The following is a 22637-nucleotide window of genomic DNA, read 5'->3' on the forward strand; positions in this document are numbered from 1 at the left end:
GCTGTGGCTGGGATTGCTCCGACCCAGGTGTAGGACCTTGCACTTGTCATGGTTGAACTTCATAAGGTTGGCATCAGCCCACCTCACAAGCGTGTCAGGGTCCCTCTGGATGGCATCCCTTCCCTCCAGCATATCAACTGGACCACACAGCTTGGTGTCATCGGCAAACTTGCTGAGGGCGCACTCAAGCCCACTGTCCATGTCAGCGATGAAGATGTTGAACAAGACCGGTCCCAACACCGATCCCTGAGGGACACCACTCGTTACTGGTCTCCAGCCGGACATCGAGCCATTGACCACAACTCTTTGTGTGCGGCCATCCAGCCAGTTCTTTATCCACCGGGTGGTCCATCCATCAAATTGGTATCTCTCCAATTTAGAGAGAAGGATGTGGTGTGGGACAGTGTCAAACGCTTTGCACAAGTCCAGGTAGATGACATCAACTGCTTTACCCTTATCCATCAATTCTGTAGCCCCATCATAGAAGGCCACCAAATTGGTCAGGCAGGATTTCCCCTTAGTGAAGCCATGCTGGCTGTCACCAAGCACCTTGTTGTTTTTCGTGTGCCTTAGCATGCCTTCCAGGAGAATGTGCTCCAAGATTTTACCAGGCACAGAGGTGAGACTGACTGGCCTGTAAGTCCCTGGGTCTTCCGTTTTCCCCTTCCTGAAAATGGGGGTTATATTTCCCTTTTTCCAGTCATCGGGAACTTCACCTGACTGCCATGATTTTTCAAATATGATGGCCAGTGGCTTAGCAACTTCATTTGCCAGCTCCTTCAGGACCCGCAGATGGATTCCATCAGGTCCCACGGACTTGTGTGCGTTCAGATTTTGAAGATGGTCTCGAACCAGATCCTCTCCTACAGTGGGCCCAAGGTCTTCATTCTCACAGTCCCTGTGTCTGCCTTCTAAGAACTGGGTGGTGCAGTCAGAGCCTTTGCCAGTGAAGACCGAGATGAAGAAGTCATTCAGAACCTCAGCCTTCTCCAAATGCTGTGTAGCCAGTTCTCCCGAAAGCTTCCTCAGGGGGCTTCCCGGACAACATCCCTGTACTCTACCCAGTCCGCCTGTCCTTGCTTCCATTTTTTTATAAGCCTCTTTTTTCCTTTGAATTTTCCTCAGCAGCTCCTTATCCATCCAAGGAGGTCTCCTGGCCCTTCTGCTGCACTTCCTTCTAGTTAGGGTGCAGCACTCCTGAGCTTGTAGCAGGTGATCCCTGAATATCAACCAACAGTCTTGGGCCCCCTGCCCTCCAGGGCTATATCCCATGGAACCTTACTAAGCAGGCTCCTGAAGAGGCCAAAGTCTGCTCTTTTGAAGTCCAGGTCAGGGAGCTTGCTACACGCTCTTCTCACTGTCCTGGGGATCTCAAATTCAACCATCTTGTGATCGCTGCATCCAAGGCAGCCCTGGAGTACCACATTCTCAACAAGCCCTTCCCTGTTGGTGAGCACAAGGTCAAGCATGGCACCTCTCCTTGTCGAATCATGTCTGGTTATAAATTCTGAGCTAATTACTTATTAGTTACCTGTATCCCTGCTTACATTTTTTGCCAAGCCATGAAAGCATGTGATAATGAGACCTTAGTCCATGTGTTTTCCTGCCTGACTGCTAAGCTGAATGTGGCATATTTCTGATGAAATAGTATTTGTGGAAAATTACAGGTTTTATGTGTTAGAGGGACATTGTTGGCAGAGTCCCTTGTAGTGTAGGCTACCTTGGGAAGGGCAGCTCAATCCCATTTTTGCCTGTGCTATGATTTGGACCTACCTTTGAAAAAAACCCTCGAGTTAGGAAGGAAAGGGATCAGTGAAGGCTCAGTAACTAGACTGTTACCTTGCATATTGTGTCTTGTTTGATGGGAATTTGTTGAATCACCAAACAGGAATCAAGGCTGCAGGGAGGAGTTACAGACTTTCTAGAAAAGCGTCTGAGAGAGAGGGAAGAAGGAAACTGTTTGGCTTAAGTCTTGTCCATGCTGGACTTCCTGAATGGATTTACAGCCTCAAGGGTTCTCTTTGGAGATTCTTGCTTGTTGAACCTGTCTGTCCCTTTGCCTTGCAGTATTGAACAGTCATTGAGCCCCGTGAGACACAGGAGCCCTTTGCTCCAGGCAGCGCTGCTCCATGAGGCTGGATTCACAGTTTGCATCCATTGCATAGAGGTGTGCAAGACCACAGCAGGTCGTTCTTGCCTGTCCTGGCTATTGCAGCAAGCCAGGGAAGGATTTATTTCTGAGCTCTGCATTGGTGAATCTTGTCAGGGAGCTGTGGAGATGGTCACCAAGCAACTGCGTTTTCCACTGTGCTTGGGCTTTGGGCAGAAGATCTGCTTGACTGTAACAGCTGTCAGCTCATCTTGATTATGTTACACCTTGCACATCTGCCAGAAGAAATGGTACAGCATCTCTGTCTCACACCCCAGTGATTCCCACTCTCCTTTATCCCACCCTAGCAGCAGTCCAAGGTAGTTATCAAATAACCCCTGTTGCATCCAAACAGTCAATGTTTTGTTTGTTCCTAGATTTCCAGTGATGAGGAGATTCACCTTGTGGGCACATCACTGACCTTTGGTTTTGGGACCTTGGCATGCTGGATCCAGTCTGCCCTCACCCTCAAGATCAACCTGAAGAATGAGGGGCGAAAAGTCGGGATTCCACGAGTCGTCCTGTCAGCCAGCATCACCCTCTGCATGGTGCTCTGTATCCTTTCGTCCCGCTGCCTGGGGAGCTAGGTATCATACATGTCTGACACATGCTGCAGCAGGGAGTGCTGGCTCTTCTCACATCCCTTGCCAGGATCTCAAAGCATTTAGGAATGCTGCTCAGCTTGTCTTTATGCATGATCCTGTGATTAGCTCATTTTGCTACTTGTGTTTTTCCAGGATGCGCTGCTTCATAGATGGGCTTTCTTACTTCGTAAAGGTCTTTAAAACTTTTTAGTAATATCCAAAAGGTTACAATATTGAATAGTATCTGTGTGGTGTAATGACACCACTGCTTACCTACACAGTAGCATTTGAGATCATGCAAAATACCGAGGTAAAACATTCTCAGGAGAACAAAGGAGCAAGGGAAGAAGTCAGGTTTCTGAAGACAAAAAGATTTTGATGTGTTTGTTGAAATGCTCCTGGGTGCTGCATCCAGCTCTGCTGCTTTCTTTTTACAGCAGTTATCACAGTTTAGAGCTGCTGAGTCATGTGGACCTTGGGTTAAGACTAGGTGCTTTATGAATCAGATTTGGGCTGTGGGGTCTAGGGTCACTCAGACTGGATGTACATGTGGCTTCCTCTCCACTTTGTGTCTGTCGGCCCCACTCCAGCCCTTCTGTTCACACCAGCAGCATGTGCTCTGGGCATTTAAGGTGGATCCATTCACTGCATAGTTGCATCAATGTTACCTCTAGGATAAGCAAGAAGGCAGGAATAAATGGTGAGGAATAAGCTAATCCCCCTCTTCATGGAACAGCCTATGCATAAAACTATTCCTTAGTTACTCGGTTGGGAACATTTCAGCCAGTGTCCATAGGAATATCAGATGGGTATGAAGATGTATCATCAGTCGCCTCTTAAGCTTCCTTGGAAAAACTTGTAGCTGAGCATCATGCTTTGGTATTCATAATATGGGACTTTGCCTGACTCTTCTGGTGCTCCCCTCCTCATTTGCCCCAAGCCCATAGCTCCCCCAGCATGTGTCAGGGGTAGGCAGGGCTGCATGCTAGGAGCTGGGCTTCTGCTGTGCTGCCGTTTTCTGAGGTCTGTGCTAGGTTGGGAGCAGGAGTAGCCAGGTAAGCCAGGGTGTAGCTACTCCTGTACTGACATGCTGGGTGCACCCAGCCCTGCCCAGCGACCCGCTTGGTGCTGAAGGCCCTGGGCCCTCTGTGGAGGGGCGCAGGCTGAGGTAGGAGCCCCGTTCTTGCCTCCCAACCCCGGCTTTGCAAGGGCTTGGAGCTGGCTCCCTATCCCGTGCAGCTTGTGTATAACTCTTGCTCTACAGGGAAGGCAGAAGATGCTTAAAGCCAGACACAGAATGTTGTTTGCTGAAATGAAGCTTTCATCACTTACTCTAAGCCCAAGAAGAAAAGTCTCTGATTACCTGCATTGTGCAGTTAAAGCATGGGAGAGGCTGCTTGCTTGTTTGTTGTACCTGTGAAGACGTGTGATCCTGCATTCTTGAAATGCAGAGGACCTCCTGAGACAAGAAAGCCAGTAGGTTTAGAGATGTGTATTGGGCTAGGGCAGGTCCCCAGCTCAGAAAGGTGTCCTCTGCTTCAGGGGAGCTGAGAACTGCTTTTATGGAGTGCTCCAGCACAACCCAAGACACAGCAAGCAGCGAGACCCTGATGCCAGGCAGTATGGGGTCCAAGAAGTATACATGGGTACATGAGCCTGGAGGACAGTTTCTGGCTCTGACAAGTGTTGGTTTTCCTGTCAGCATAATATGCCATATTATGTAAACTGATGCTTCCATATTTCACAGAAAGGGATGATTTTGCAGGTGCTGTGAAGAGAAAGAAGGGTTGCACAGGCTGAAAGGTGCGCCCATTGCCTCTGGTGCAGAGGTCTGTTCCAGTTCCTGTTGGGAGGCTCCTGGCAGGTAGGGTTCCACAGCCAGATCCCCAGCTTGCTCGCTCTGTCACTGGGTAGTTGGATGTGCAAGCAAGCCAGTGGTTAAATGTTTATCAGCCTGAATTGGGATAAGGAAGCCCTGGTCTGTATAGGAGAGCTGTTGCTCTCCATGGGTGTTGTTGGATACCTGACATCCCTTCCATCTTTGGCCTCCATGTTCATGCTTTCATGATGGCTGGATGGGTTGACTGTCATCCAGGGGACTTTGTTAAGATTTGATTGTCTTCCCTGTTTGCTTTCTCTCACCCTGGTTGGTGTCTCTGCTCCCATTAATTCTCCTTGACTTTCCTCTTCCAGATTTTATCCTCATGGCGCAGGGCATTCACATGCATGCCTCCAGGATCCAGTGGGGCCTGGTGATGTGCCTTGTGTGCTTCTTTGGTACCTTCGCAGCGGAGTTCAGGCACTACAGATTTGAAATCGTTTGCTCTGAGTACCAGGAGAACTTTCTGAGCTTCTCTGAAAGCCTATCGGAAGCCTCTGAGTACCAGACAGATCAGGTGTAGCTGGTGCTCTGATGGGGGGAGTGGGGTAGGTGTGGTCTCATGGGTTAAACATGACCTCATTTACACTTCTTTGATGAGTTTATTTTCGTGTGCAATCATGATCGTATTGCCAAAGGCCTCTGAGGGTGGCTGTTGTGTTAGGAGCCACACAGCTGTCTGCTGGAAGAGGAGTGGACCCTTCTCCATGGCAGCATGAGAGCACAAGCTGTTTAGCCTGCTACCAGTGACTCTGACTGTGTTACGCTGGTCAAAACATTCAACAGCCGGTCCTCATGATGCCCCTCCAGGACAGGGCATTCCTCAGCCTGTTCTGCAGAGGAAGAGATGAAGAAAATTGACTTCTCTGAACAGCAGGATTCTTAAGGAGTCGCTGTTTCCTGTGTCATCAGACTGCAACTTTTGTGAGTTTCTTGTGGTGCTTTCTTTGCTGCCAGCTTGTGTAATTTGGTTGGGTGAGAAAGAATGGCTGTTTCTTCTGGACTTGGAATCAGGCAGTGGAAGATCCCAGCTGTCTGGCTTTTATGGTGAGCAGGCAGGCATTTTGTCCAGCCTGGAAGCTGGGTTTGGGAGAAACTGCTGTGATCAGGAAGCAAGACTTGGCCAATGCTGCCTTCCAGCTGGGCAGACCGTCCTCAGGCCAGAGGAGATAGCACAGTGGGGTGCTGTGCTTGGCTTCATGTTTCAGACTCAGTGGTGGGTACTGGTGGAAGTAAGGTGCTGAATTAAGATGGGAATGCCTGTGAGCTCTGAAGATGACTCCAGAAAAGGCTGCTTTTTCTAAGTGTGTAGTGCTTCTACCACATATCTGTGATATTTCAAAAGTTTTTGGTTTTGTTTTTATGCACCAAGAGGGAAAACACTGTGTTAACAACACCGGGTTCACCTGCAATGAGAACAGGACCATTGCAGGTTCTGGGCATAGCATTTGGTTTTGCTGTTTTGTGCATTTACAGCAAAAAGCAAGAGCTCAAAGCCCCTATTTGAAAACATGATTTTGGGAAGGCTGCTGTATTGGCTGTGCAGGGGAGCAATGGGAGTTGCTTTTCATGAACATAGCTCCTGTTTTCTTCTGTGTGCCAGGCTCAGCTTAGGACTGCACCTTGTCTGAGCTGCAGGAAAATAAGCAGAAATTAAAATGGTGACAGGTGTTTGAAGGGGAGCTCCGTACCGCATATGGCATTTCTAGCAGAGAGGGAAAAGGCACAAGGGCATTCAGTCTTCTGCAAAGGCCAAAGGCCTCTCCTGAGAGATAGTTGAGAAAAACTTGTGTCAGAACTAGTGTAAGCAGAAAGCTTTCAGCCAGCCTCTTCACCTAAGGGCCAAAACTTGTTCTCATGCAGCTGTTATAAATCCAGAGCATCTCCAGGCAACAGAGTTGTTGTTGCACTGCTGAGGACCTCCTCCCTGTAGCTGTGTCCTTAGTGGGAAGCTTTCCTGGAAGGGTGTGCGGAAGGTGGCCCAAGGGCACCCAGCAGCCCAGCTGCAGAGCTCCTCCTGGGCAAGGGCAGGAGAGGATGGAGAAAGATGCAGGTGGGAAATCCTCTTACACGGGCACACACACTCAGTATATGGAGCACAAAACAGATTTGTTTTAAGGGTGTTTTACTGTAAATAATCCACTGTGACTTTTTCTTTTTTACCCATTAATATTTTCAGTTTATCATTTCATAATTTGTAATTTTATCAGAGGAACAAAAAGATTGTCTGTTTTGTTTCCTTTTTTTTTCTCTCCTTTTCCTATATGCAATCCAAAGTGAACTTCAGGTTTTTGGTGATAACTCTGTACACTTAAGAGTATTTCTAACAGCACATTTCAGTACAACTAAACTACAGCTTATACACACTGAAAAACAACCACTAAATAAAGTGCTTTTATGGAGAAAGTGTGTTTTATTTTTGTCCCCTACCCAAAGCATAGCTTTCTGATGGCAAAGTCAAAACAGAAGTTGAGTATTTACAGTGTCATGATTACATTTAATCCCTTAAGGAAGCCAGGGACTATTCAGCCATGCAGATACACTTACTGCCACTGTGCTAGTTAGCAGGCTTTTCCTAAGAGGAGGATCATACTACACAGCCCAGAAGGGCATCCAGACTAGCTGCCTTAACTGCTACCATCGAAGGTTTAGAAGAGCAATGCTGGCATTAGGTGGTTTCCTCCCAGAATGCCTGTCTCTTGCTTGTTCTTTACACAGCAGCCTCCACCAACAGGAGCAGCCGCAGGTGCAGATCAGAGCTCAGGAAGGCACCACATGCATTAGTATTACATTTTGGCTGTCCCCAAGGGAAAGCTCAAGCACAGCTGCACAGAAGTAAGAAGCAAGTGACACCATGCAGGAAGTGCCAGCACCAGTGAACTGGGGTTTCAGACTGCCTCTGCCTCCACTATTGCTAGGTATAACCTAGCTGTGGCTCTCACTCCTGCACCTCCACTGAGCCCTTATTAAAACCATAAGATGATTGTGAAGGTAATGCAGCTTTCTTGGCAAGACAAGATTGCTTTAAGGAAAGGACCAGGGAGGGTGAAAGCAGAAAACCAAAGTCCTCATAGGTTTAAAAGAAAAAAGAGATGTGCCTTTAGGTGCTGGGATCACTGGTGATAAGGCAGGAAAGCTAAATGGGATGAATACAATGAAAGCAAATACATGGATTTCTGCATTAGGAAAGCTCCATGACCATCTGATGTAACGTGGCACAATTTTGATAGGGTGGATAAAAATGTCACGGTTTTCATTCTCATCAAACACAGCAGGATGTCCCCCTCAGGAGCAGTTGTTAAGGTTTGCTGACCAGTGCTATGAACATGTGACAGGGTGACGTTTGCTACTGAGAAGGAGCACCACAAGTTAGTGCTAAGGGAGATATTTCAGAAACATGGTCAAGCATGGTCAAGTAGGATCCCATATCCCAGCACCATGAGGCAGCAGTGAGATGGATCTAGAATTTAATTTTTAAAGCTATATTTATACATACTCTACTTCATTCTTGTAGGCTGGCTGTATAGCTCTATAAACTGTTTTGTACCTACACTTGCTCTGGATATAGCCAAGACTGGTCTGAAGAACTTGGCTGCAGCAAGGGCTAGCTTTTTCTGTGGCAGCCCAAACCTACTGTACTATAGCCCACATTTTCCTTTGGCATCCTCACCTGCCTTTGAAAGCTCTGCCTTAGCCATCAGCCCTGTCTGCAGGGAAAAGCTCATATGCCTGCATGGTCCCTAGAGGTCCCTCTGGAAAAATGGGACATACGCCTTGTTTGCAGACTGCTTCTACAAATGACAGAGCTCCTGGAGCATCTCAGCACCAGATTTCAATGGGTAAGTCTGAAGAAAGCATCCCCTAAACTAACTGGGAAAAGGGAGGAACAGCAGGATTCATGGTGCTGCTCCTGTGTTCCCAGCTCCAGCTGGCTGTTGCAGGCTTCCATCCTGCTGCACAAGGGACCCCACATCATACTCTCCATCCATACCTGCCTGCACTAGTCGTGGGTCCAAGAAACGATGTGGGTTTGGCTTTAAATTCTGATTATGGACAAAATTACCTAACATTACACAAGGACAATTCAGGTGAAGCAGAGTCTTTTGTGCATGCACCACTTCCCCTAAGTGGAGGAAGGCAGGAAAAGTTCAGTGAAAGATGAGATAAGGCTGTAATAGGATTTCTCATCGTCTGTCAGTCCTGCGTTGCCTGGTCTGATCACCACAGCTACATGAGTATCCGCTTCCTCAGCTGCGTTGGCTTCTGAAACAGAGGTGGGGAGAGCGATGAGATGTGTTTACTGAGCTTTCCACCTGAAGGTCATCATGGTTTGAAGATGGCCCAAAATACTGAAGTGCTTTTAAAGGCTGAGACTGCATTTGCACTGCAGGGCTCTAGGGAAGAACCAGCTCCCAGCTGACCTGCTGTGACAACTGTAGCTGCTGTGTAATGTGAGTGGACAGGAGCTGGCTGCCTTGTGATGGCAGCTGATGGCTGCCCAAGGCACCGTGCAGGCAGCACACACCAGCAGCTCAGTTCCTGTCATGGAGAAGCTAGGCCATGACATTAGTGAGGCCCAACACCCTCACCCCACCCCTGCTGGGGGCCACTTTTCACAAGCCTCCTTCAGTCCCTGAGCACAGCAAGAGGCCGCAGGAGGACAATATAGGGAAAGGGAGGTAACTGCAGCTCCCTCCAGCTCTGCTGGAGGCTGGGGGGGAGATAAGGGCTAACTCCTGGGGATGGAGCTGGCTTAGACTGAGATCACAACCCAGTGCCATCTGTGCCAGAAAGATCTTTCCAGCAAAGGCAGGAACTTAAATTAGGTTTTTGAGCTTTGTTTTGCAGAGGTCAAGTCCTTGTGACCAAGAACAATGTTTTCCTGCTGCTAAACACAACCTAATGGTAAGTGGTACTAAGAACCAGGCACCATGTGTGCCACATAGCAGACTCTGTTCCCTAGAGTACAGGTGATGAAAACCACTGACCCTGTTTGTAAGTGGGGCATGCCAACTGCTTCAGCAAATGCTTTAACAGTGACTCCTTGCTTGCTGGTGTAAGGGCAGGTTTTCTGCTTGACCTATTTTCTCTCAGTGCAGCACTGCTCACAGATACCCCACTGCTGTGCGAGAGCCTGGATATGTAAGGAAGGAGCATGGCAGCAGCTATGGGGATGCCACTGAAGCAAGGTGGTCTGCAGCACTTCTGGGGAGCTTGCGACAAGTCTGGAGGACAGTAGGACTGTCAGAACACCTACCTCGAGGGACATCCGTCAGGAAGAGGATATTGTTGGTGGCGCACCCAATACTGGCAGCAATCCTTCTGTAGCTCTCACTTTCTACCTTGGGGCCTATTTTGGTATCAAAGTGGCCATCAAAGAGCTGAAAGAGAGAAAAGCAAAGGCACTTGCTGAGTGCCACCTGAAGAGCAGGGCTAAACCTCACTCCTGAGTGAGACGTCCCCTTTCCTTTCAACCACAGTAACAAGGGGTGATGCAGCCTACTGAACTGGCTGAACTCCTGCAGGTCAAACCCACTGCCCCACCTTCCTGTACCAGGAAGTTATCCATGCAGTGTTACAGCAAGGGAAGTGCTCTGCAGAGGGAGAAGCTGTAAGGAAGGTGATAAAGTTATCTACCTCTAGAATATCACCTTCTGTAGAATAGCCGAACAGAAGCTTCTGGGCTTCAATGCTGCCCGAGGAGTAGATATAGACCTTCATCCCAGCTTCCCGCCACTTCCGGATAGCTGGAACCACGTCCTCGAAGATTCTGGAGCAAAACAGGGCAGGAGGTAAGGGTAAACCCTGAGGTACCCAGAGGGATACCTTTATCCAGTTGCCCTGATAACTGTCCTATTAGTTTGTTAAGGGACTTCATTCTCAACCTGCTCAAGACTCCTGCAGTTGGGAAGTGTATTTCAAGCAGCAGGTGAAATAGTCTTAGCTCCAACCAACTGAGCAGCTCATTGACTGTTATGCAGACAGCTGCTCTGATGAGCCGTTTCAGACATTTGGCAGGAGCTTTTCCAGCCCCTTCAATTTATAGAGGGGAGTAAAGGTTGGGGAAAATGGTATCCTTGCTTTTCTCTGCAAGGGAGGAATAAGGGGGGGAGACAGAGAAAACAGGCGCTGGTATCTTGAGCCCCACCTGCTTGCAAGCTACAAAGGCTTCCTGTTGGTAAGAACTATGGCCATAAGCTGCATCCATATGGGACAAACCTAACCCACAGATTCAGGCTCTGTCCATGCATAGGGAGGACCTGAGAGAAGGTTGCAGCGGAGCAGCTAAACTGAGTGGCACTGTATAAACTGTCTGAATGCGAACAACAGCCTGGGAAAGTAGCATCCCCCTAAGGGATTGAGAACAGAGCTGTTCTATTCGGCAGCTTGGTCAGGTTGTACAGTACTAGGCCAGATGTGTCCCTGGCTTAACTGCACAGTAAAGGGCGAAAAAGCTCCTGTTCACTAGGCTGCAGCATCCTTCCCCTTATTCTTCCAGCCTTGCAGTGTGCTGGGAAAGCAAGATACAAGTATAGCAATGGGCTGACGAGTCTCAAAAATGTGAGCTCCATCTAACTCCTGGGCAACAGCTGCCCAAAGACAAGCCCAGCAGTCGGGAGCAAAGCTGTGACAGAGGGAAGGACAACCAAAGCCAAGGTAACTGTTGTGTAAATGCTAATGGACATACCTGTCTGTTTCCTCATATCCATCTCATTTATACCATGAGACCTTTCCCGTGCTGCGCTTATAGTATGTAAAAGCTGTTTGTATGCAAAGGACATTTACAAGATAACACATGTACTGGGAGAAAGTGAAAGCTTGAGGATGCTCAAGAAGGACAAAGTGAGGCTGACAGTAAGTCCCTCAGTAATACACTTGATGGTTGATAGGGAAAGGCCACAAACGGCCTTGAAATGATAGGGAGGAGGTTTGAGTTTGTTATGGCAGAAGAATGAAGAGAGGAGCTGGAGCAGAAATGATCCCCAGGGAACCATTTTCACCCCAGTCCGAACGGCAGCCTTTCACAGCTGTAGCTGTGTAGTATTGCACAGCTCCGTGTGGCCACTTAGGGTACTGCCCTAAAAAGAGGATCTGAGCACCTGAAGGAGGGCTCCCGTTAGATGCAAAAGGAATGAGTTTTGCAGACTTGTAGCAATCAGCTGGCCCTTTCTTCATCCTCAGTTTCTTGGCCATCTGCTCAGAGCCTTGTTATGTATTTAAAATAAAGTTCATTTTTTTCATAGTTATTTATCAAATGTCTCTGGTGTCAGCTGAAACTATTTGTTGTACAACACCTGCAGAAACTCCCATCCACCCTCATGTCTTCATATGCTGAGCTGAGCATCTGGATTTCAGACACTGATGTGCTAGCTATAGTTGAGCAAGAAGGAGACTTTAAAGATCTCACTGCTTGGATGCTGCTAAGCAGCAAGGCTAGCTCCACAGTTTTTGGGCCACTGTAAGACAATTAGCCCTGCTGTTTAAAAGCCACCCAACAGGATGGCTGTCCCTCTTGACTTGCTTTTGGGTTTTGTTGCTTTCTCTTGTGGATGTTTACATTTTTCTTCTTCCTCATTCTTCCTTTGGCAAAACACTTTGTGAACTTCGGGGTTTGGTTTACTTCCTTAGGAACTTGAAATGGACAGTTTAACCAAGCATCTCTCAACCTAAATAAGAAAGGTTTAACTCCAGTTGTCCCTACTTACGCACCCTTGTGATGTGCTTGAATCATAAAGAGGAGCCTGAAGATAAACAGAAGTGGAAAGGCAGGAAACACACAGGTAAAAGACAAAGCAGGAGGAAATAACAGACGGGACCTGACTCTGCAACCCTGGCTTTTTTAGGCTTGTTCCAAAATGTGAGTGCAATTCAGGGATATCACATGCAAGACAGAGAACTGCAAGAAGGCCATACTTGTGCCTCATTCTCCTGCTTTACAAAGAGATCTCTGTATAGAAACATTAAGACATTTTCTGAATTCCTAATGCAGAAGACAGTTGTCCCAAAGTAATATTCTGGTGGTTATGGAAGCAGAATTGCCCATGTCATGCCCTCATTACTTTCTGAGGCCCTATCTCCTTTACAGACACTGCCCAAGTGGCTGGAGAACTGGCTGTTCCCCAGCATGTACCTGCCAATTATTCCTTAAGGAGAAACATTCTCACCCACTTGTAATATTCCCAGAAGGGACTGAGACAACTTGGTCAGTCCCAAGATTACTCTAAGCTTTTGGTTGCCTAAGATCCAAAGACTGGATTAGTGTTCATTGCATGATCAAGTTTGAAATGAAGTGTCAAATGCGTTGGCTTCTCCACTGAGGTGGTTAATTCTGTTAACAGACATCTAGCACAGATGCACTCCATTCCTGCCCTAGGGAAAAGATCACACAATTACTTACTCTCCTTTGACAAGCCCAGTTGCATAGGCTGCCCTCCACATGTGCCCCTGAAGCTGCTTCAGTGCTGTGGTCTTCCTGTCCATAGACATCTGCCAGTGCACGTTGTCTACAACTGCCTGGATGACCCGCTCCAGCTCCTCTTCGCCACTTCCGCTTTCCAAGGGGATTGGTATGGCTCCATCCAAGCTAGAGTCCTCCTGAGCCTGGAAATCATCCATGATAAAAAGAGGTGAGGGAAGAGATGGAGCAGTCTCATCATCTCAGTTCAGGAAAGGGGTCTGACACCTGCATCAATGCACCTCTGTGCAGGACACGGCTTGAACTGCTCTTCACATGAAGGGTGACAACACTGAATGCTTTTCTCAATGGGAAACTCAGACTTCCGTAACGTCTAGAAATACTTGCTTGGACTGTACTTTCCAAACCCAACAATTAGCACTACTGTAGCTGTATTACTGCAAATAATAATGAGAATTATAGTTGCTTAAGTATTTGATTACTGAAATTAAGGCAAAGAAGCAAATGTATCCTTTGCCTTCAGACAGCCCCCAATCTCAAGCTGATGCCACGTCCCTGTACAGAGGCAGGATACGCTGTCCTGTGCAGGACAAGTACTCTGTCACCCCTCCCTGCTGCTTCCTAACCAGACATCTGAAAGCCACAGGCAGCAAATTCAGCAAGAGCAGGGCACAGTGCAGGCACACAGCTGAAAAGCTCTGGTTTGATGCCCACTCTCAGGGGCTGTGAAGACCAAGGCAGGCACCCGAGCTGCTGCCTGACAAGCACCAGCCCTTCCCTAAGCACAACCCCGAAGTACAGACTCGGGTGACTGGGGGAGTCTGACTGACTTGAAGTCTGAGGCATGCTGTGAAGCCCTAGAAAGACACAGTACAGCTGTTACTGGACCTGTTTCCTCAGAAGTCTGACGTCCCGCTGGCACTCCTCCTCCTCCCAGTGAGCACGCAGGTACTCCTTCACGTTGTCCTTGATGTAAGGGAACAAGGTCTCCTGGTGGCACACAAGAAAAACAGGCAGCGCCTTTAACCTGGCAAAGGATGACTTGCTTTTGAGGCAACTGTTTGCACATGCTGGTGTGTATGGTTACTTTTCCCTGCATGAGCTTCCACTACAGTACTGCAGCTTGTGAAGCTGCCTGCCAAGGGTGTCTGCTCATTGCAGGCAAGAGCTAGCCTTAAGCAAAGGTTAGTGCAGGTGGATTTCTTGCACAAATGCTTATGCAGCTGTAGCTTTTACATCCCGGAATGGAAAGGTGGGTGACAACTTTTCCTGGGCTTGCCAAAAACACGTCTTAAAAAGGCAGACACGACTCCCAAGCTCCCATCAGCTGAGGAGTACAAGTCTGCCTGTGTGTATACTCTGTAACTTGTATTACAGTACTTTTAATGGGGCACTTGTCCTAACAAAGGTTGTTCCGAAAACACATCTCAACTTCTCACAAGGGTCAGAGGACCTTTTCCAAAGGAAAAATCTAGTCCAGTGACACTGAGCTCCATAGGACACTCTTGTAAATGAAATTAAATGGGGTTAGGGAAAAGTGCCACAGGAGAATTACAGACTTTCCTGGAGATCCCCAGAGCACCCAGAAACAACTACAAATTGCTCTCATTAGTAGTGTTTCACAACTGAGAAGCCACAACGGCATCTCTTCGTGTGGGAAGAGCCTCAGGACAAGGGGAGGGCTTGGAGCTCCTTCCTTTGGGTACAGAACCGAGCTTTCCCTAACTGGGAAAAGTCTGGGATGGGTAGGAGACGGGAGGAAACTAACCTGAGCTCACCTCTCCTCAGAAAAGGATCACGGATGTCTTTCTCCTCACTGGATGTCAGCTTTCACTTGTTACTGAATTACGAAAATGGTGGTCCTGAGAGTGTGATGTGATGGCAGAATTGCAGGGTTTTCTATTACTCTAATGTTGTGTTTTCCATGTTGTATATTTAAAAACTAATGTAAACTTAGGAGAAAAGAAAATCTCTTAAATGCCTAGAAAATGACCACAGAACTGCAATACCCCCAGTTACTCCCTCTCTTTACTTGAGCTTAGTTGCTTTCAAACTACTTTTTAAATTGCGGAGGGCTCCTCAGTGATATCCAGCCCCAGCTGTGGCTGCCTCAACACAGCTTGGCAGGATGAAGGAACAGCCATAAGCAAGCCCAGCCTGACACACCCCCACCAAGCCTTTGCAACTGCTCACAGCAATGTTACGAGCAGTATACGAAGGGTTGTATTGTCGCTATCAGCAGAACTGCAGGTAGGACACTGTAATGAGTGCTCGCAGGGTTTCAAGCAACATGCAGACAAAGTTCAGTCACAGTCTGCTCTTTTACACGAGATCCAGCAAATCCCAGGGGATGCTATTTATCGCACTACATCTCTCCCCTGAAATCTTACTTTACTCTGCCAGAGGGGACCCAGCAAAAGAGAAAACTAGGGGCCATCAAATATTCTGTTTCCTACTATCTTTTCTCAATCCATCCATCAACTGGCTCATTCTATTTCCCTACTTTGCATATTCAATAATTCTGACACTAAAGAAAGGATTAAATACAATCCTTTAATATTAGGGAATAAAATGCCTGCAGAACCAGCAGTGGAACTTTTAAAGGGAAATAGAAATTGTGGAGGTTAACTGAAAGTCCAAGTGAAATAACTTGTCTTGAGCATCTTCAGGATACCCAGCAAACTGAGTTTTATTGAGAACTATAACTCATTTGGCCTTCCTGCAACAGAAAGACTGGGTAGGAAACTGTCTAAGGCGTATTACATATATCTGCACAACAGCAAAATGGATTCAACGTGGATATATGTAAACAACTCTGTGGCTCCATTAGATGTCTAGTAGGAAATCTGAGCTGTTCAAACTTTAAATTGAAAGATATTGAGGGAAGGAGGCAGCTGTAATGCCATCTGCACCTGAAGTTTCAAGAGCACTGGAAGAACATGGACAGGAAAGATGTAGGTCATGTTGTTCATCTGTTAAACTGCTAGCACAAACACCTCGAAAACCTGGCAAAAGCCTACACCCCTCTGTGCATTATGTGGGTCAAAAGAACCTTCATGAACTACCAGCAAAAAAAGATCCACCAAAAGCTGTAATGTCTCATGAGAAATACAGGGTTATGGCTGCAGCAGGGATAATGCCCTTTTGTGTCTTAAATAAGAGCAAATTGCTCCCTCCTGTGAAGCAGTTGAGCCTGGTTGGGGACCAAAGCCTCTTGGAGAGGAGGGACCTGCGGTTGGAGAACTGAGTATTTCAATTGCATGTTTACAGCTTTTGTCCTGATGCCTCCTGCTGGCCTCGCAGGCTTCCAGGCCCTCTGGCTTCTGCACTTCATCCAGCATTTTCAATAGTCTCAAGCCTTCTCCTAGTCAGAGGAAGCCATTCACACATACTGTAAGCACAATCCTCCTCATATTCACCTGACGCCGGGCTACCCTCCCCCTGTGCTGGTCCTGTGCCTGCGGGAGGAAGGACATACATCTGCGGTGACCCTAGAGGGATGTGACTGTACCACGCTTCTGAGGGGAAAAGGCAGCGGATGGATAACCAGGCAGTACTTCAGAGTCGCTGCAAGCTCGGGAGAGGTGCTGCAGCTCCAGCCACCAGAGCAAGTGATGCTCTAGGGCTTTTCGTAAACGAGGCTGAGAACACTCCGACTGCCCTATATCCACCAGCCCCCCCCAATTTACTAAACGGAGCAGTCTCGTTTCCCTGCCCCCAGAGGAGGCACGCGATGGGTATAACGAGACGCATTTTCTCGTTGAGCATTATTCAGAAAGCACGGAAAACGTGTCACGGTTTTACGCTTCCGTAGTGAGCTCGGGCCTGCCTTCCGCAGCCCCCGGAGACGCGTGTCCCCGCTGCGGGGGGCCGTGGAGGACACAGTAACCAGGGCCGCTGCCTCCCGCGCCGCCGGGTCTCACCTGGACGAAGGCGATGGGGGTGGTGGTGCCCTCGATGTCCAGCAGGATGGCGCGCACCTCCGCCGGCACCGGCAGCACACCCATGGCGGCGGCGGCGGCACGTGGGGCGCACCGGGGATGCGCGGCGGCTGCGGCCGGCGCCCCGCCCTGCGGCTGCGCGGGGGGCCGGGCCGGGCCGGGCCGCGCCAGGCAGTGCCAAGCCGACCCGCCGAGAACTGTGGAAGGAGAGTGCGGCGGCGGCGGGACCGCGGCGGCAGGGAGTGCTCCGCCCTCGGAGCGCCCGCCCCGCCCCGCCGCCGCCGGAACGGGCTTGCTGGGTTGCACGTTACCCCCCACCACCTTCCAGCTCTGGAGCCCGCGCGATCCAGCCCCTGGGCCGCTCAAGCAGCGACCCCCGCCTCGACCCAGAGGAGCCTGGAGCAGCGGCGGGGCGAGGCGGACGGTGCTGGCGGCCGCACGTCGCGCTCCGCGGAGCACGGCAGGCAAGGCTGCACCGGCGCCACGCCCGGGGCTGCCGGTGATGCGGGGGGGGCCGACAGCCCGATGGCGGTGGGTGTTGCAGCCCCAGCGGAAGCCGCCAGGGGCGCTGCGGCGCCGGCGGAGAGGGTGGCGCTGATTGGCTGCTGGGGCGCCTATATAAAGGCGGCGCAGGCGGCGCCCGGATCTTTTCCGCCGCCATTTTTTGTTGCGTGCGGGTCTCCGCTGTCTCCGCCGCCCGCCCGAGGAGCTCCGCCGCTCTCGCCCCGCCATGGAGGACGCGACCGAGATGAGCAGCGGCCAGGAGGAGTTCGCTGAGGGCTCCAAGATCAACGCGAGCAAGAACCAGCAGGATGACGGGTACGGCTGGGGGCAGGGGGGGCAGCGCCTCACATTTCCCCCGCCCGCCCTCCTGGGCCCCGCGGGGTGGGGGGTGGGGGGGCGGGAGAAGGCTTGAAGGGGGGTGGGGGGGGGAAGCGGGGCGGGGCCTCGCTCTTCCCACGCCAATGGCCGCGCCCGCCTTTGTGTCCTGAGCGTCTGACCCAGTTTCCGTGGGGCTAGGAGGGGGGGCTGCCAATCAGGGTGCGTGACGTCACCGCCAGCCTATGGGGGCGTGCGCTTCTGGCGGGCTCGGGGCGGGGAGGGACGCGTAGATCCGGCCCGCGTGTAACGGCGCGGCCGGGCCTGAGCAGCCGCTACGGCCGGGAGCCGCTTGCGGTGCCTGATGCCGCAAAGGCATCCGGATCGCCTTTGGCTTGCGGCGGTCACGAGTCGGCTTGCTCCATGCTTGAGTTTGCACCCAGCTCTGTGTGTGTGTGTGCGCGCGCTCGCGCACAAGTGTACTTACGTGTATGTATTTTTTGCGTTTCAGGAAAATGTTTATTGGAGGCCTCAGCTGGGACACGAGCAAGAAAGACTTGACAGAGTATCTTTCTCGTTTCGGCGAGGTTGTGGATTGTACGATTAAAACGGACCCGGTCACTGGAAGGTCGAGGGGGTTTGGGTTTGTGCTCTTCAAGGACGCTGCCAGTGTGGAGAAGGTGGGTGTATTTCTTGTGGATCGATGGCACACAGCATGCCTCTTGTCACTGTAGTGATCCGACTCTTGTCTCCTTGTGTGTTGCTTAGGTGTTGGAACTGAAGGAACACAAACTGGATGGGAAGTTAATAGATCCTAAAAGGGCAAAAGCCTTAAAAGGGAAAGAGCCACCAAAAAAAGTGTTCGTTGGTGGGTTGAGTCCAGAGACATCTGAAGAACAGATAAAGGAGTACTTTGGTGCTTTTGGCGAGGTATGGTGTAACAAAATATAAGAACAATTCTGGTTTTTAAGTGCAGTTGTTTAAGACAGAAGAATTAATGACAAAGGAGTTGGCTTAGGCTTACATAGAACTAGGATTTGTAATGATTCCATAGTGTTGTGGTGGGCTGATTCAAAGCTGTCAGCATATCTCCAGGACTGCCAAATGGTTCTGGTAGCATAAAAAGTTGCTTACCGATTTCATGCATTATTGACTTGATTTCAGATTGAAAATATTGAGCTTCCCATGGACACAAAGACAAATGAAAGGAGAGGCTTCTGTTTTATCACGTACACAGACGAAGAGCCAGTAAAGAAGCTGCTAGAGAGTAGATACCATCAAATTGGTTCAGGCAAGGTATGGGAGCTGTCATTCTTAGCATGTGAAATGCTGTAGGCTTCCCTGAAAGCAGCTTGCATAATGGTCTTTACATTCTTGGCGAGTTAAAGAATTTCTGTTTTTACAGTGTGAGATCAAAGTAGCACAGCCCAAAGAGGTATACAGGCAACAGCAGCAGCAGCAGAAAGGAGGAAAGAGCAATACAGCTGGTGGACGAGGAGGTGGAAGGGGGCGTGGACGAGGTGAGCATTTTGGATGTTGAAATTAAGGTAAATCCATAAGTGCGTGTACCAAACACTAAAGTGTTTGTAGACAGTCCAGATTTCGGATGCATGCAGATTTCATTTTTAAACTCAATGTGGAAAGCAGCCTGTTAGTAAATGGTATTTTGGTGGTTGTGATTGTGGAAGCTCAAGAAACTCTTCCTGCTTTGTTTGCATTCAAGTGATGAAGTTGCAGGCTGGAGGTAGGGTGCTTTTGTATGCCCACAATTGACAGCATAGTTAAATGGATAATGCAGTTATCTTTTTATGTGAAGGGATACACTGATAGTTGGCTTATGGGTGAGAAGCTATGACCTGCTTGCTGAAGAGGAAGACAGTTGCTTTGGTGTGCCTTGCATATAGATGAGAAGCAATCAGCTGTTTTTTTGTGTAGGTTAATACATCTCAGTCTTAAAGTCAAGTAGTCACAGACAACATGATATAGCGAAGTTTGTCCTTTGATATAACTCGGTGTTCAGGCAATTAAGGATCCAAAATGGAAGTTACAAGAAAACAGTAGGAGCTGCTGTGGTGCAGTGTTGTTTTGTTTTTATTGGCTATTCTGTGAGCAGGACTACTTGCTGTCTGTCTCTGATGTTGTTGTGGGTGAAAAGATCTTGCAACCTATTCATATCCAAATGAGACACCTCAGTTCTCCTTAGAAAATTATTTTTCTTGGGGGGAGAATAAGAGGATTCTTCCAGGTAGTAGTTTTGGCATAGAAGGCTAGATGCAGTGGCATGGCACAGAATGAAATAGTAAGTTCTATCACTTACAAATGTTATACTTGCTTTCAGGTCAGGGACAAAACTGGAATCAAGGATTTAATAACTACTATGATCAAGGATACGGGAACTACAATAGTGCTTACGCTGATCAAACCTACAGTGGCTATGGGGGCTATGACTACTCCGGGTACAACTATCCCAATTACGGATATGGGCCAGGATACACAGATTACAGTGGTAAGTGGTTTTGATCTCATTCCTGATAGTAGCATGCATTTTTAAACAGGTGCCTCTTCTAGTAACTTGTTTTGTTACACCTCCTACTAACATGACTCTGAAGAGCAGCCCTCTTGATGTACTGTATGGGAACAGTCTCGTTCAGTGTTGGCTGTTAATGCTTCTGTGTTGTTTCTTGTTTCTTTCTCCCCAATGTTATCTACAGGTCAGCAAAGCACATACGGAAAGGCATCCCGCGGTGGCGGCAATCACCAAAACAACTACCAGCCGTACTGAAGCAGTGTTTAGTACTTGAGGAAACAGGTGTGTACATAAATGCAAGGTTTACACTGAGTATGTCTAATCTAATTTAAAGATCAATAGACAAATGAAGAGTAAAAAACTTGCATAGCATGACTTTAAGCTTTTTTTTTTTTTAACTTAAAAAAATACACTTTCTTTTTTAAAGCCAGCTTTGCCTACAGTGTCTATAGATCTTTAACTTTGTAAAAATGTGACTTATCTTCTCTAGTACTTCAGAAAAACATAAGAGTTTTTCTGTTTTTGCGTTGTGTACCAGGTGGTCTAGAGGAATAATTAAACTTATTAAAGTATTAACAGGTAAAGTACTGAAATGGGTACAACTTAAGGAAAACAAGAATGTTGTCTTCTAACTCTGACATTATACCTTGTTTGTACCCGCCAGCGGGAACTTCATTGCAGGCCGTGTGTCACCCTGACCACGTCTATCTCTGGGGTCGCACGTTGCAGGCAGAGCGCAAGGCATACACCAGAAAACGCTGTCCTGTGGTATGGTCTCTTCCAACTTCATGTACCAGCGTAAAGATTAAAGTGGAAAACTTCAGACTTTGGCTTCTTTTTTTAATCTTTTTGGAGATTAAGTGTCTTTAACTTAAATGGTTTTTTACAGGAGTTAAAGTACATAAATGCCTTTACAGCTTAATCATTTGGTCTTCTGTTTAGTGTTGTATTTCAATTGTGGAACCTCATTTTAAAGTGTCATTCTTTAAGATTTAATGCTTGCTTTTTTCTTTTTATAGCTAATAGTGAAATCTGCAAACCAAAACGAACTTTTAAATCTGGAAAAACATTAAAGATCATATGCGTGTGGACTGTTTGAACTAAATTGATGTGATTTGCATTTGCACAGCAGTCATTTAGATGGAAAAATAATTGAAACCCTTTTGTCACTGTTTACAGTGGGGGTAAAAACAACAGACTGATCCAGAGCCTGATTAATAAGCCTAAATTGGACATGTGTTGTTCTGGAGCAGCTTCCTAAATGGGCTTGGATGGCTGTATTTGGGAAGATAAATTACTTGATGGGTAACAAAACCTATTGTGTTACCTAAATAAATATGTATATGATCTTTAACAGTGAAGAAAGGAATATATAGAAGACTTAAAGCAGTTCATGAAAATGGACCTTTTAACGATTCTTGTAGTAACTTGCACAGATCTGACATACATTTTGTCTTAATTTTTAGGTAGAGATACTGCAACAAAGCCATCATGCAGCGCATCGTGAGTGAATAGAGGGTGTTCTTCGTGAGAGGAAATGACTATTTTGTAAAAGACTTTTAGTGTCCGACACGCAACTGTGTCCAACTGTACATAGTGGCCAGCTAGTTTTCTTTTATGATTTTTACTTTCTTTTTGCCATTCATGTCATGACACAATGTGGGCTTGTGTTTATACAAACTTTTATTTGTATAATTTCATGTTAAAGGGTTCTCTAATAAATGCTTACTTAAGTGAGTGTGTAGTCTTGCTGTTGACTGTCAGCTTACAGTGGTATAAACTGTATAGATGGGTAGATTCCTTTCTGGAGATTATAAATGGCTCAAGACAAGAGTTACTCTATATACAGGTCAGTACAACCCACTCCTTTTCCTGACCTGTCTTAAGAAAACATAGTTCCCTTGAGTTAGCATGACTGGCAGAGTTATCTCTTGCCCACTGCAGAAAAGAGGAGAGAGTGGTCTGTGGCACAGTACTGCCAGTCTCATACATCTCGAGGGAGGGATCTAAGCTAGAGCAGCATCTTTTATTTTGGTAGCAGTGCTTGTGAGAGGGTTGTAGGGTGAGATCATGACCTTTCTAGGCTTTTCAAGCAGGTTCTAGAATACTTAAGGCTGTAACTTCTTTCTCCCTATGTATTCCAATTCCAAGCAGGTGATGCAAGTTCCTTAATTCTAGGGTTGGCATCTAATTTCAGTACAAGTTGGGGATCTATTCATTCAGGTTAGATTCTGTATTGGATTCTTCTCAACAGGAATAGAAAACAGGTTTCCCATCTTGAATATGCTAGCAAGTGTCATTAATAAAAGCCTGAATGAATGA

The 22637-nt window shown here is 47.9% G+C and overlaps 3 protein-coding genes across 8 annotated transcripts in view; 2 read left to right on the plus strand and 1 right to left on the minus strand.

Moving 5' to 3' along the window:
- TMEM150C (transmembrane protein 150C) overlaps window positions 1–7018 on the plus strand; it is a 25285-nt gene extending 18267 nt beyond the window's left edge. For all 4 annotated transcript variants that reach the window (XM_065689495.1, XM_065689505.1, XM_065689478.1 and 1 more), the window contains exons 7-8: window positions 2527–2704; window positions 4927–7018. In XM_065689495.1, coding sequence (XP_065545567.1) covers window positions 2527–2704; window positions 4927–5135 — 387 coding nt within the window. In that variant the 3' untranslated portion in view covers window positions 5136–7018. The remainder of the gene's footprint in view (window positions 1–2526; window positions 2705–4926) is intronic.
- Window positions 7006–17118, minus strand: ENOPH1 (enolase-phosphatase 1). 2 transcript variants are annotated; one of them, XM_065689454.1, is made up of 6 exons: window positions 16952–17118; window positions 13917–14018; window positions 13011–13213; window positions 10250–10382; window positions 9870–9993; window positions 7006–8875 (listed from the first exon to the last, which is right to left on the minus strand). In XM_065689454.1, exons 1-6 carry the CDS (start codon window positions 17033–17035, stop codon window positions 8736–8738), a joined length of 786 nt encoding a protein of 261 aa, XP_065545526.1. In that variant the 5' UTR covers window positions 17036–17118; the 3' UTR covers window positions 7006–8735. The 2 variants fall into 2 exon arrangements, with proteins under 2 accessions (XP_065545526.1, XP_065545535.1); XM_065689463.1 differs by lacking the exons at window positions 13917–14018; window positions 16952–17118 and adding an exon at window positions 13296–13463.
- Window positions 17119–17263: 145 nt separating this feature from the next.
- On the plus strand, window positions 17264–22052 carry HNRNPDL (heterogeneous nuclear ribonucleoprotein D like). Of its 2 annotated transcripts, XR_010614844.1 has the most exons (9): window positions 17264–17788; window positions 18300–18468; window positions 18557–18718; window positions 18953–19084; window positions 19194–19308; window positions 20127–20294; window positions 20500–20597; window positions 20980–21083; window positions 21782–22052. XR_010614844.1 is itself a non-coding variant. In XM_065689473.1 (8 exons), exons 1-7 carry the CDS (start codon window positions 17700–17702, stop codon window positions 20568–20570), a joined length of 906 nt encoding a protein of 301 aa, XP_065545545.1. In that variant the 5' UTR covers window positions 17460–17699; the 3' UTR covers window positions 20571–20597; window positions 21782–22052. The 2 variants fall into 2 exon arrangements, 1 of the variants encoding a protein (XP_065545545.1); XM_065689473.1 differs by lacking the exon at window positions 20980–21083 and having other exon boundaries at window positions 17460–17788.
- Window positions 22053–22637: the final 585 nt, after the last annotated feature.

The sequence above is a fragment of the Lathamus discolor genome, chromosome 1 (genome assembly GCF_037157495.1).
Source record: "Lathamus discolor isolate bLatDis1 chromosome 1, bLatDis1.hap1, whole genome shotgun sequence".
NCBI classification, from domain to species: Eukaryota; Metazoa; Chordata; class Aves; order Psittaciformes; family Psittacidae; genus Lathamus; species Lathamus discolor.